The following is a 12,180-nucleotide window of genomic DNA, read 5'->3' as shown; positions in this document are numbered from 1 at the left end:
ATAACTTGGTGGGGGGTGGGGGTAGTGAGGGGGGAATTAAATTAATTATGGCATTTTAGTTCAGTATTAAATGGTTTATAATTACATTTTGTACATGTACACTGTACATAAAATGTTAATGATCACTAGTTTGAAAATAAATGTGTAAAGAAGGCATGTTCTTTGTCTCCTCTCCCATGTTTACAAAAATTGTAGCTGTTTGACGAAGTATGTGCATATGAGTATACATCTTTTGTCTGTTAAAGAATCGGCATGCCCAAATTAATTCTACTAATTAAGTGCAAGCTATGATTAAAGAATAAAAAATAGATTAACCCAATGTTGTCTGATAGTAAGCGCAAATAACACATAAATGATCTTTATATCTATGTGACAATATAATGGTTTTGAAATATAAAATGTCTTTAAAATGTGATAAAATGGGATTAAATAATATAATATGTGTCAACTACCATCTACAAAAGAAGGAATACAGGCCTTTTTGGGGACATTTTGTATAACACAGATTTTCGGAGATTGACCTAATCGGTCAATACTGATCTAGATATTCTAAGCGTGGAGAATGCAAGAATCAAGCCGAGAGCCTTTGGGGTGGTTATCAGATATACAAATATTAAGGTCGTTTGAGCTGGTGTAGAAAAAATCAATTACGCACTAAAATCCAATAATTGTATATTCTCTGTAAATGATAAAAAAAAAAAGCAATCACATACTGACGGACAAACACACGTCTGTAAACTGCAGTCTATATTTAGGTTGCTTGGAGGAGGAAGGGGGGGGGTGACTTGCCGTGTGGGTTGGGAATATATACGCTCGCGCTAATTAACGCACACTGTCTTTATTAAAAAACGAATCCCCCCATCTCTAGTTGACACTAACCATTACAGTGCATTTTTTCCTTATAATCCGGGATAATATTTTTATAAAATTAATTCATTTCTTGTTTAATCCCTTTAACTCCTTGACTAAGAAATGAAATGTGAAGAAAGTTTTAGAGTATGGGGATTAAAATGCTATTTTCGAGATGACAATGAAGAGGTGTGCGGTTTCAGTCGCCAGTTTTCCTTTCTGTACGATTTTTTAAATTGACATATCAATCAGCGAAGCATATGAGCAATTATTTTTTCTTTCATCTTCGTAATCCGTGTCCTAAGGTTATCGTATCCTGAAATCTTCAGAGAATCGATTCATTAATTGTCCAGTTCGACTTGATCGGTAGCTTCAACGCCCACCAACAGAGGGGAAAATATGAAACCACCAATGAAAATGCAAAATTAAAATGAAAAAAAAATATATCGAAAAGAAAAAAAATCTGATGCATTTGTATATAGGACTCAATCCTGTTGGTAAACATGTTTTGATATTTTTATTGATGAAATTTCCTCGCCTTGTCTTTTTTATGGACCACCCGCGTCGTCTGCTAGTCACACAATTGATTCTATACAAAAACAAGTCCGGAGGATCTCATTTGACAGATGCGCTTTACAGATTGAACTTCAGGTCGGTGTTTCCCCCATCACCAGCCCCTCTCCCTTGGAGTCACAGCGGGGAGAAATTCGAGAGCGCATCTTCCTTTTGTTTAAAATTCAATCAAACTGTCATTTTATATCAATTCGGTATAAATTGGCCGAGTTAGGCCAGAGAACTGAACCGCCAATTTCGGAGTTTGCGACAGTTGTATACTGCCCGCACTTTAATGTTGGATGCATATGGCATTCCCTAAATAGCAAATTAACACACCATTCATCCGCTTTGTGACGTCACAGTCCAAGTTAAGGTACCCCTAACTTCATTAATTACTCTCGATTTTATGCCATACAAATCGTTAATTTACTTTTTGGTTTCCCTGCTCATCTCAAGATTTTCGTGGCGAAATCTTTCGTGTTTTGTTTATCGTAAATATCGGCACTTTTAACTATAGCTAGAGTTCTCAACAGGGTGAAAGAAAAAAGATTCATTGATTAAGAGTGAAACCAAGTTTTCTATTGGAAAATTCACAGCTATACAAAGAAAATGCTTAAAGTGCTGTGACACTTTCTTTATGGCAAGCTGCTCTAGTACCCAGAGCTGAAAACCTTGCTTGCAGTCAGTCGTCTGTCTCCAGCTTTCTATAACTCAAATAGGGGCGAAATCACTCAACGTAATGTTTTCAAAACTTTATTTTCGTAAATGTAACATTCCCCCATCCTTACTATTATACATACAACAGTTAAACCTCACGAATTCAAAGTGTCCACATTACGGGACCATATTTGGCAATTATTTTTAGATGATAATTGGCTAGTATTCAGATCAACTTGCATATTCATGGTGAATAATCAAATGTCCTGTGTAGATTTTTAAGATTTAAATATTCAGAAAGTTTTTTTTTTGCAAAATTAACTTAATGTAAAAGACTATACATGTACTAAGTAGCAAAATAAACGTTCTCATCTTCATGATTTTGTTGTTGATTAGATAGAAAATATATTGGTTTTTTTTTTAATACATGTAACAATGAAAATCATTATCAAACAGATTTTACAGGTTCTATCCCATAAAAAGTTTAAATGAGAGGAAAAATCCTTCTCAAGCCTTTTATCAACAAACAGTTTGACATGAACATATGTAATAAGTTTGTTGAACTTGAGCCATATTACCAGTAAATGGTTTGTATTACAATGTACATGTACCAGTATTTAATATCTGTAAAATCGAGATTTGAAATCTTTTTTTTTAAAAACCCAGTTATTGAACTGACACAGGTTGATGAATAGCTCAGACTTCCTGTTTAGAGTAATGTACATGTATCAAGTTTTTGCTCTCATTTTGGAGGTCGATGGTTGATCTACTTCTTGTTCGTATTCGATTTCCACTCGCGGGCGTTTCCTCCTTGCTTTCAGTTTCTTTCCTTTCTTCACATCCTGGTCATCGGAGCTACTTTCACTACTACTTTCACTTTCTTCATCACTGTCATCTCCCTGCAGCCTATCCATATCCTGAAACAATAATTTAATTCTGGTTGTAACGCGCTTTCTGAATGGCTAAAAAATTATTTTATATCGTATAAAGAATGTTGCCTACGTCATAGTAAGACTTCGCGGTTTATACAGACACACTGGTATCCTTTAATATGAAAAACAGACAGATCAAATTTAAAGTACATGTCATTGCATTTGTGATAAGATACATGTACATGCTAGAACTCTAGATCTTTAAAAGCATTGGTCACAATTTTGGTCAAAAATTATTTTCCCAATTTTAATGTTTACAATGCTCTAGTAGGGCATTTTTAAAGGGCAACCAAAATTTAGGTGTCATTCATTGAGTTATAAGCGAGTTACAGAGCTTACATTTCTTTGCTATGTAAACAAAGCTTTTGTTTACATTTTGAATGTTGAAGTGAAAATTCAAGATTTAGACCAAAAATAATGTGTTAAACATTAGGAACTGTTCATTTATCCTTAAAATGAATAAGAAGATAGACAAATCAGTTTGAAAAAGATAATTACTGGTATATTGAATCTATGTAAACAAAAACAGGCCACGATCCTTGTTTACATGACAAAGAGTTGTGAGCCCTGCATCTGGCTTATTACTCTACGACTGACTCTCTAAATTCATTTGATCATTAGAAATGCATTCTTAAAGCATTGTCAATAATAAAAACAGAAAAATAATATTTGACCAAAATCATGGAGATGGGAGAATTTCACAAGATAAATACCCGGTATTGAAGTTAATAAATGATTTCTTACAAACTTAGCTTCACAAGTTAGGTGAAATGATGTCTTTATGAATAACAATTTACATTTTTGTCTTCTAGTTTCTTGGTTTCATACATTCTCAATCTGGGTTAAGTCTGTTCCATTTTCCTTGTCAAATTAATGCAATATACATGTACTTTGAAGTTCTGAATGGATGTTTCAAAGGTACTGACCCAATCAAACTATGAGTTTAGTATTCCTATTATCATACCTTGACAACTTGAAAATTATTTTAAAATATTTAGAGCATAAGACACAAGACAACTGTTTCTGAGAAAACAAAGAACTAACATAATTTTAATTAAAACAATCAAAGGAATATTACACTGTAACTTCTTATCATCATCATAGTGGAATGCTGATTTGTTTATAGCATTTACAAAATCATAGACAGTAAGGTTTGAAATGTACGTGGTGCTTGGGATATAGGGGAGATTCAGGGCAGTAGAGAAACAGGAAAGGAGTTTATCACCCATTCAGCTGTCACTCATAATTACAACATATCAAATGTGAACCAAATTATTCATCAACATTTAAGGATAGTTCTTGTAATATTCAGACACCTGAAAGAGTACCACATGTACACACGTTTACATACCTCTAAATCTGACATGTCACTCTCCTCAAAGTCTTCCTCGGCCACATATTCCACTTCACCCTCCTCCTCCTAACAAAGATCACACAAAGAATAAAGAGTCATGTACACATATCTATAGGAATATCTAAACGTATTCAATACTGAGTGAAACCATCTTCATCTGTAAAATATCAAATTCAACCTAACCATCAATTCAAATTAAATATGTTTGTACAAAGTAACTCTTTAAACCTTGTAAAATAAAGTCATCATAGGCAACCAAACATTGTAAAAGAAATTGTAAGTAACAAATTTGAAAAAAAAATCAGTTTAATAACAGACCTCCTCCTCCTCCTCTTCTTCATCATCTTCCTCCTCTTCTCCTTCTTTCTCGGACTCTGATTCTTCTTCCACTTCCTCATCCATCACTTTGTCAAATGCATGAGAGGGGAAGTTGTAAATCTCTCCATACTGAAAACAAAAGCAGATAAAGTATATGAACATTTACAAGATCATGTACATGTACATATACGATCATAACTGTTCACATTCTGTAATTGATAGTGGCACTAGAACCTTCTACCAGTATAACAGGATGCATATCAATGTTTTTAAAACATATTAATGATTTTGTCCTACATTAAAGTTTAATGTCTCTGTGTTTAATCTAACTTTTTTTCAAACATTTTAAAAAGATAGCATGTGCCCAGGTACATGTATATCAAGTTCCACTTTTCATAGCTACTAAGCAAGTTTATATTTAGGTTCCCATTTTACATATGTAAAACATTATATTTGTCTGCATTAAAGAAATTACAATTTAAAAATAAGAAACAAACTTTTTTTACTTATATCATTCACTGATCAAATTCACCAAAAGCACCTCACCTGGGGTTAATTTTAAAAATTCAACTCTCGATCAAGGTAGACAACTCCAAGAATGTTTTATATATAAGTTTACTGAATACAGACTTACTGTTCCTGATTTGAGTCTTTCCAGAAGTTCTTTCTCTATTGCTGTATCTATTTTTGCTGCAATCAGAGCTTTTTCCTGGGAGAAAAATTATACAAAATATATGAATAGCATAACGCTTTAGATGTATCTCATTCTTATTTCATTCTTATTTCATAGATGAATTGAGAATATTGTTATATCTTTTAAAATATACATGTACATGCCTCTTTTCGTCGCTCTCTTTTTTCAATCTTTCTACTTAAAGGAACCAATTTTTTTCTGAAAAAAAGGGTCACAAATTATTTTGCTCTTCACTGATTCCGGTCTGTAATGGGTTAATATGGATTAATTTTTATTGTCAATGTGAAGAAAATACATGGCTGTTCATGTCATTTAACTTCCAGAAAGCCGAGAATTATTTACCTTCTTTTTAGAACAAGCCTCCTGATTCGAATCAAATACTGTGTAATTTTTGTAAATCTCTGTTTACATTTGTGTTTGATGAATCTGGAAAATAAACATTGATTTCTCAAACTTGAACTTAAATCTTATACAATCTTAAGGGAAAATAACACATACTTGCTGCTCCTTCAAGCATATAAGTAGTGACTATCCTTACAAGACAAGGCTTGCACCTCAGAGAAAAAATATCGTCCTTAAAATATGGTACATGTATATGTTAAAAAAAAAGAAGCTTATATTCGCACTTAGTAAAACCAGACTTTTGTTAGAATCATGACAATTTTTCAAACTTACTAGTACTTAACTATAGCTTTAAAACGGTGAGAACCAAACAATTATTATAGAAAATTAAAAAACTGACAAGTAAGTAGTTTGAATGACCGAGACTTATCAACTGATGATTTTTGATTGGACAACTCTTACTTGGGCCAATAGATGAGATGTTCGTTGATCTGCTGCAGAGCTTTTTCATAGCTGCGCGACAATTTCACCTTTTCCCACATCCTACTAGGGAAAGCTGCTCGTTCTACTGTTTTCATGTATAGGTAGCATACACCTTAAAAATGAAACAAGATAATTATAAATATACGTTGTAAGTTATGCAGGTCGCTGACCCTAGAATAAGTAGCATGGTTTAATAATTTTTTTAAGTCCTTTAATTACCAATGTCTGATAAAGAGTCATGAACAATATTTACTTATACACGATATATCCATATTCCAAATGTGTTCCTCTTCAATATATTTGATCTACTATTAAAAAGTAGTCTTGATAATTTCAAAAATCTTTTAAATATTACATATTGATATATTTTCTGCATAGGTACATGAACATGTGTATTTCAGAAATAACAAGAAATCATATTGACGCAAGAGTCAAATGGGCCGCAAAAAATATAATTGTTGTATGAATCATCGGTTGTTTACATAAAAACACACCACGAAGAAGAAAATAAAAGTTGGTTGTACTAATTTTTAAGATAAATTTTAATATAATTTCAGCAACTTGTTTTGAATTTTAACATTTTACTATTATCATAAAGAATCAAGTTCGTTACTGTAAGCATTTATAACGGTAATTGTATGATCATTGCCATATTATGAAGTAATGGAGAGCACACTGATTTGTACATTACTCTAATACAAAGTTCTACTCATCATTTTTCTCTTGGAGATTATGTATTTCAAACCATTTTGGTTTTTCGTTGTTGCATTGTATTGAATGAAAATTTAATGCATCAATTTAATATATGATTTCTAGGGACCACATGATAAAATAAAAATGGATTAGTTCAAATTTTCCAGTCAATTAAAAATTTCATTTCGCTCATATTAATAAATTATAAGTAAATAATTGATATGGATGTCATTTCATGATATTTTCTACCACATTTTACATGGAAATATAATAAATACACACACACAAAATCATTTTATTTGACACGGCACATAGAAATTCACATTTATATAAAATTTAATGACATTCAGGTCTTTAGTATGTCCCACATACCGATCCTGATGCATTGTTTTGAAAAGAATGAGGAACTCCAAAATTTTCCGAATAGATTATAGTCTCGATAAAAACGCGCCAACCACGACAGTCTATTAAGTATGACCTATTTTTCATTCACGAGCAAAAGAAAAAACATGTGATATTTTTTAAAAGGCATAAAACATATTTCTACATGCAAATTTATTTTTAATTCATAGAAAGAAGCAAAATATGAATACTATTAAAAAAGAACTATCCCGCAGAAACGCAGCAGCAATATTTAAATGTATATCAAATAACGGACCGCCTTCCGGCGGCCCGTAAAAAACATTTCTAATAGGTATAACAATGAACTGTTTTCTCTACATGTGAGTATATGTTATTAATGTTAACATTATGATTAATATAATGAAGCTGTTCCTGCACTGAAGTACACTCACCTTTTTCCTCTCTGACTGTGGCATACTGACTGTTTGCCAGGGGGCAAGAAGCTCTGTTGCAGAGTCCTGTTAAATTGTACTCATTCCGGCAGAATTTCTGAGATTTTGTTCTACAATTAACATTTATGTATGAATATACATAACATGTAATATGGACCATATTATGTTATATTTACCAACATGTACATTTATTTTACCTTATTAATCATTATTTCATTACTAGGAACTTTGAATTATTGAGGGAGAAATGTTTATAAATGTGCATGGGTCAAAATAAGTAAATATTCATTTCATTTGCACACAAACCAGGCAATATGGATTAACATATACACATACATGATATAATAGACCAATAATCTGTAATTTGATGTTTTCATTGAAACTATCTATGCCTGCTGGAGTGTAAGAATGTTTTGGATTCATTTAAAAGACAATTCAATATAACATAAAACTTTAAAAAAAAAACTGTTGTTATATCAAAATAAATATGACTTCAAATAAAATGTAGGATATAACGATAAATCAACGATAAATCAAAAACTAAAATTTTGGTACAAGTTCTCGTAGACAGGGACATATATTTCCCTGTGGTAGAGACAATGTACTCATGAAGATCTTTTCCAGAGTTCATTCTCATGTAATACAATACTGTAATAGCTTATAGGGTACAGTTCTTATGGTAATGGTTTTAAGTTTTTCATCCATATCGTGTACTACAATTCGAATGTCAACAGCGTTCTGATCGCTTTAAAATGTAATGGAAAGTTACCTACCTTACTTTAAAAGAGCAGAACGTGCCATTTATAATACTCCATATAACCTAGTAATGAAATAAACAAAAATTATAGATCTTGTTAAATAATTTAGCGTTAAACATATGTTTCCATTCCTTTGGGCATTGTTATACTTATATTAAGAATACTCGACCCAAGAATACTTGGTATCACAACACTATTTTTTCGAAGGTTCACGTCAAAACATGGCTGAGTGAAAATAATTCCCGAATTCCCCTTCGTTTTTAGGAGTTTTCCGTCAGCGACAGGGACTGTACTTTTTTATGAGATAAAAAACAACATGTAAAATGCCTGATTTTCCCACCTATGTAAAAATACGAGGTCACTTGAATTTTTGATGCCAATTGTTTAGGCAGGGGGGTGAAAGGGCTCGGACATGATTTTCAAGCACATGTGTAACTTTGATGTAAACAAACTCTCGTGCCTTTGTGGATGGCTGTGTGTTTTCTGCTACTAAATTGGTTAGGAACAATTGTTTTAAAAGTTGTAAAGAGGAATTTTCCCAGAAGTTTGATATAAACTTGCTACCCGTATCTAAAGTTGCGTAATTTTGGTAAGAATATATAGTAAAAATTAATAGTGTTGTGCAACCCTACTTCAGTCTTTCTATCCGAGAAAATTCGAACTCTACCATTAAATGCGAGTTAAATCAAAAACACAGAATATAAATGACAAAATAACGTATGTTCTATTTAAAATCATACAGGTATGACTTTATAAAAAAATCACTTACATCGTCGTGTTGCATTTTAATTCAACAAACTGCAAATTTAACAGACAGAATTTTCTCTACACGTGAAATGAACGGTAATAAGTTAGACAATATTTGGACAAAACGTAGAAAATGAAAAACAAAATGTTTTCTTATATATATATGTCAATTATACAAAATAATGTAGATTTAAGCTATTTACAACATTTGAGATACTTTTATCTAATATTAATTTTCTGTAGATTTTTAATAGTAATCAAATTGTATTTCGTTTTTGTACAATGGAGAGAAAAGTCTTAAATATGGTTTTATTTCAATTCGGGGTTTCTTATGGGTTTTCCTTCGTGCATTTGTTCCCGTCAATCGGAGCACCTCGGATGTCTTTCACACTTTAGAGTTGAGTCTTCATAACATCCGAGGTGTTCCGACTATGCTCCAGTAAGAACCTATCAGAGAGCTTCCGAGAAACCTATGTAAAGACGAGCAACAAGGAAGTTCTTAAACCAAGTATTTCTTTAGTCCCCAGAATAACTGATCTGGTGGAAAAATGTCTAAAAACCCGCTTCCAGATTATAGCCAGCTGGCAAGATGGACCGTTAACGATGTTTGTACATGGTTAATGGAGGTAAGACATCTTAAAACATAAAAACAATTATCGTCTGCTTCAGTACTACTGTTTACATGTAAGTCTCCTGTGTACACGAATAGCTGAATAATGAAGATGGTTATAACCTAGAATACATGTTGATGTATAATATTAATAAGTAGTTCAAGCATCGCCTCTCATATTTTATAGTTTTCACATTCTTCAAATATTTTTCTCATTGTAATTGTTGTAAAATGTTACTGTAAGTGTAACAATATGAATATACTGTGAGTTGGGAAAATGTTAATTTTTTCTTCCCTGTAATTTAAGCATGGTCATTTGAAAAGCTGAAAAAACCCTAAATGTGATAAAGAATAATTGATATTTGCCTTTCTTAATCTTTTCAAAATTTTGATTAATTGAAAACATATATAATTACTTATTGTAACCTAGATTTCCATTACAATTATATGTACAAACAAACATGTATGCAACAGTGAGTGTAAGATTTTGTTTATTTCAGAATCGTTTTGGGAGTTATGTTTCACAGTTTCGAGAATATGGAATTGATGGTGGGAGATTTGCAGTAAGTACACTGTTTATAATTATATATATACTGGCGTGCGACCAGTTCTCGCCGTGTACCATTTCTCGCCAGTACATTGTGACGTCATTTTATCAACACATAAAATAATATACAAAAAAAATGATGTCACAATGTACTGGCGAGAAATGGGTCTCGCCGAGAACTGGTCGCACGCCAGTATTGTACATGTATGTTTGCGAGCTATTATGTAATTTTTTCTTTAAAGTTATGATATTAAAAATATAACTTTATTGGTGCTTTTGATCACCAAACATTTCTGAAATAAGTTTTTATGAAATTTCATGATTGTGAAAACCATTTATATTTACAGGACAAGCATTATATATCATTTTCTTAATTGTCATATCTATGAGTTCTATTTTATACATGTACTATTCATTAGGCTACCTTGTGAACTGCAAATATATGAGGCATTTGAATTCATGTGTAATACAATGATTATGTCAAAAAAATTATTGATTCTTTATTTTTGAAATATGTTATACATGCAGTATTAAAAAAAAATTGGAATATATTCCTAAGATATAAGGATAAGAAAGGAAATATCCCAAAGTTCAAAGGCTGCAAATTAAGATTCGATGCATTAGTATTCTAAATATTCATTGTTCATTAAATTGCACTATAAACAGTCACAAGGCAACATGAAAATTTAACTTGCCAGATTTTAACATAAAGGCTGTAATGTCTTGTGATGCTCAACAAGAAAAAAAAAACCATGAGGGATCCACTTTAAAAATACAGTATTATCAAAGTCGGATTTAAAAAAATGTATGTAAATTTTTATACTTTAGTGTATTGATGTATCCAGCATGTACTTAAAATTAAGCAAATTGCAGTGCAATCAACAGTCAATTACATTGATGATATATGCAATTAAGTACTTCAACACGTATACATGCACTCTCTTTTTCTCTCTGTTGTTGAAGATCAAAATTTAGTACAAATATGTTATCATTGGAGGAGATCATAGAACTGGAAAGAATCAATAGTTTTATTAAAATGAAATCAAGAGGTTTTATCACAGAGTGTACGTGTTTGATAATAAACCACAGTAGATTCGTTTTCTTAAAGGATTATCAAGTAACGAGCTCTTCTCCCAAGAGTAAACATTTATTACTGGTATATACATGTATTTATGCATTTATTACATGTAATGCTAGATGCAGGATAAATTTTTAAGTAGCAACATAAAACATTGAGCATTAAATTTATGAATGAGAAGTAATTATGATGTTTACTGAGGCTGAAAAGAATAAAACGTGTGCATGTTTATGAAGTGAATAATAATTTATCACCAAATTCTTATTAAATGGGTTATTTAAAGAGAGAGAGAGAGAGAGAGAGAGAGAGAGAGAGAGAGAGAGAGAGAGAGAGAGAGAGTTATAATTGTGTACACAGTTAGTTACTGTAAACTTAAGTAAAATGTCTCTTATACTGGTAATTATATAGGCTGGCACCATTAAAACGTCCAACAATTGTATTCAGGAAAAAATGAATTGATATTGTCAGAAAGCTGAGTGAATAGTGAATGTGTAACTAAATATATCTATTTTTGTGAAGTATTTACTAGTAACGGACAGATTGTTGTACAATACTTCCATGATAATACATGTACTAGAAACAAGCTGTAAATGTTGTTTTTTTTATATAGCATTAATTGGGACCAAATGATAAAACATGTAAACATATACTTATTTCTTAGGTAATTATAAGTATTGTAATGTGAGTTTTACCAGGAAGTTTTGTAAAAGCATGTAATTAATCAGTGAATGTTGATCTCAAGTATATAAAGTGTTAATAATTTAATCAT

At 31.6% G+C, this 12,180-nt stretch overlaps 2 protein-coding genes across 4 annotated transcripts in view; one reads left to right on the top strand and one right to left on the bottom strand.

Moving 5' to 3' along the window:
• Window positions 1-2,141: 2,141 nt before the first annotated feature.
• On the bottom strand, window positions 2,142-9,289 carry LOC128182455 (protein MAK16 homolog B-like). Of its 3 annotated transcripts, none has more exons than XM_052851082.1 (10): window positions 9,199-9,289; window positions 8,445-8,491; window positions 7,672-7,781; window positions 6,164-6,296; window positions 5,702-5,785; window positions 5,503-5,557; window positions 5,300-5,374; window positions 4,666-4,794; window positions 4,345-4,413; window positions 2,142-2,978 (listed from the first exon to the last, which is right to left on the bottom strand). In XM_052851082.1, the coding sequence occupies exons 1-10, from the start codon at window positions 9,211-9,213 to the stop codon at window positions 2,790-2,792; spliced, it is 906 nt and encodes a 301-aa protein (XP_052707042.1). In that variant the 5' UTR covers window positions 9,214-9,289; the 3' UTR covers window positions 2,142-2,789. The 3 variants fall into 3 exon arrangements, with proteins under 3 accessions (XP_052707042.1, XP_052707043.1, XP_052707044.1); XM_052851083.1 differs by having other exon boundaries at window positions 4,345-4,410; XM_052851084.1 differs by having other exon boundaries at window positions 4,345-4,407.
• A 340-nt stretch (window positions 9,290-9,629) lies between these two features.
• Window positions 9,630-12,180, top strand: part of LOC128182261 (uncharacterized) — a 39,979-nt gene continuing 37,428 nt past the window's right edge. Inside the window, exons 1-2 of the mRNA XM_052850852.1 lie at window positions 9,630-9,802; window positions 10,287-10,349. Of these exons, the coding sequence (XP_052706812.1) occupies window positions 9,725-9,802; window positions 10,287-10,349 (141 nt within the window). The 5' untranslated portion in view covers window positions 9,630-9,724. The remainder of the gene's footprint in view (window positions 9,803-10,286; window positions 10,350-12,180) is intronic.

Source organism: Crassostrea angulata, chromosome 4 (genome assembly GCF_025612915.1).
Source record: "Crassostrea angulata isolate pt1a10 chromosome 4, ASM2561291v2, whole genome shotgun sequence".
In the NCBI taxonomy this organism is placed as follows: domain Eukaryota; kingdom Metazoa; phylum Mollusca; class Bivalvia; order Ostreida; family Ostreidae; genus Magallana; species Magallana angulata.
Note: the sequence above shows the minus strand (reverse complement) of the source record. Positions and strands in the feature narration are given on the sequence as shown.

Bases quoted from the DNA above. Each gene is read 5' to 3' on its own strand.
- LOC128182455 (XM_052851082.1), bottom strand. The intron at 4,795-5,299 runs GTAAGTCTGTAT...TTTTGTTTTCAG, and splicing joins AAAGACTCAAATCAGGAACA to TATGGAGAGATTTACAACTT. The intron at 2,979-4,344 runs GTATGTAAACGT...TTATTGTTTCAG, and splicing joins GTGACATGTCAGATTTAGAG to GATATGGATAGGCTGCAGGG.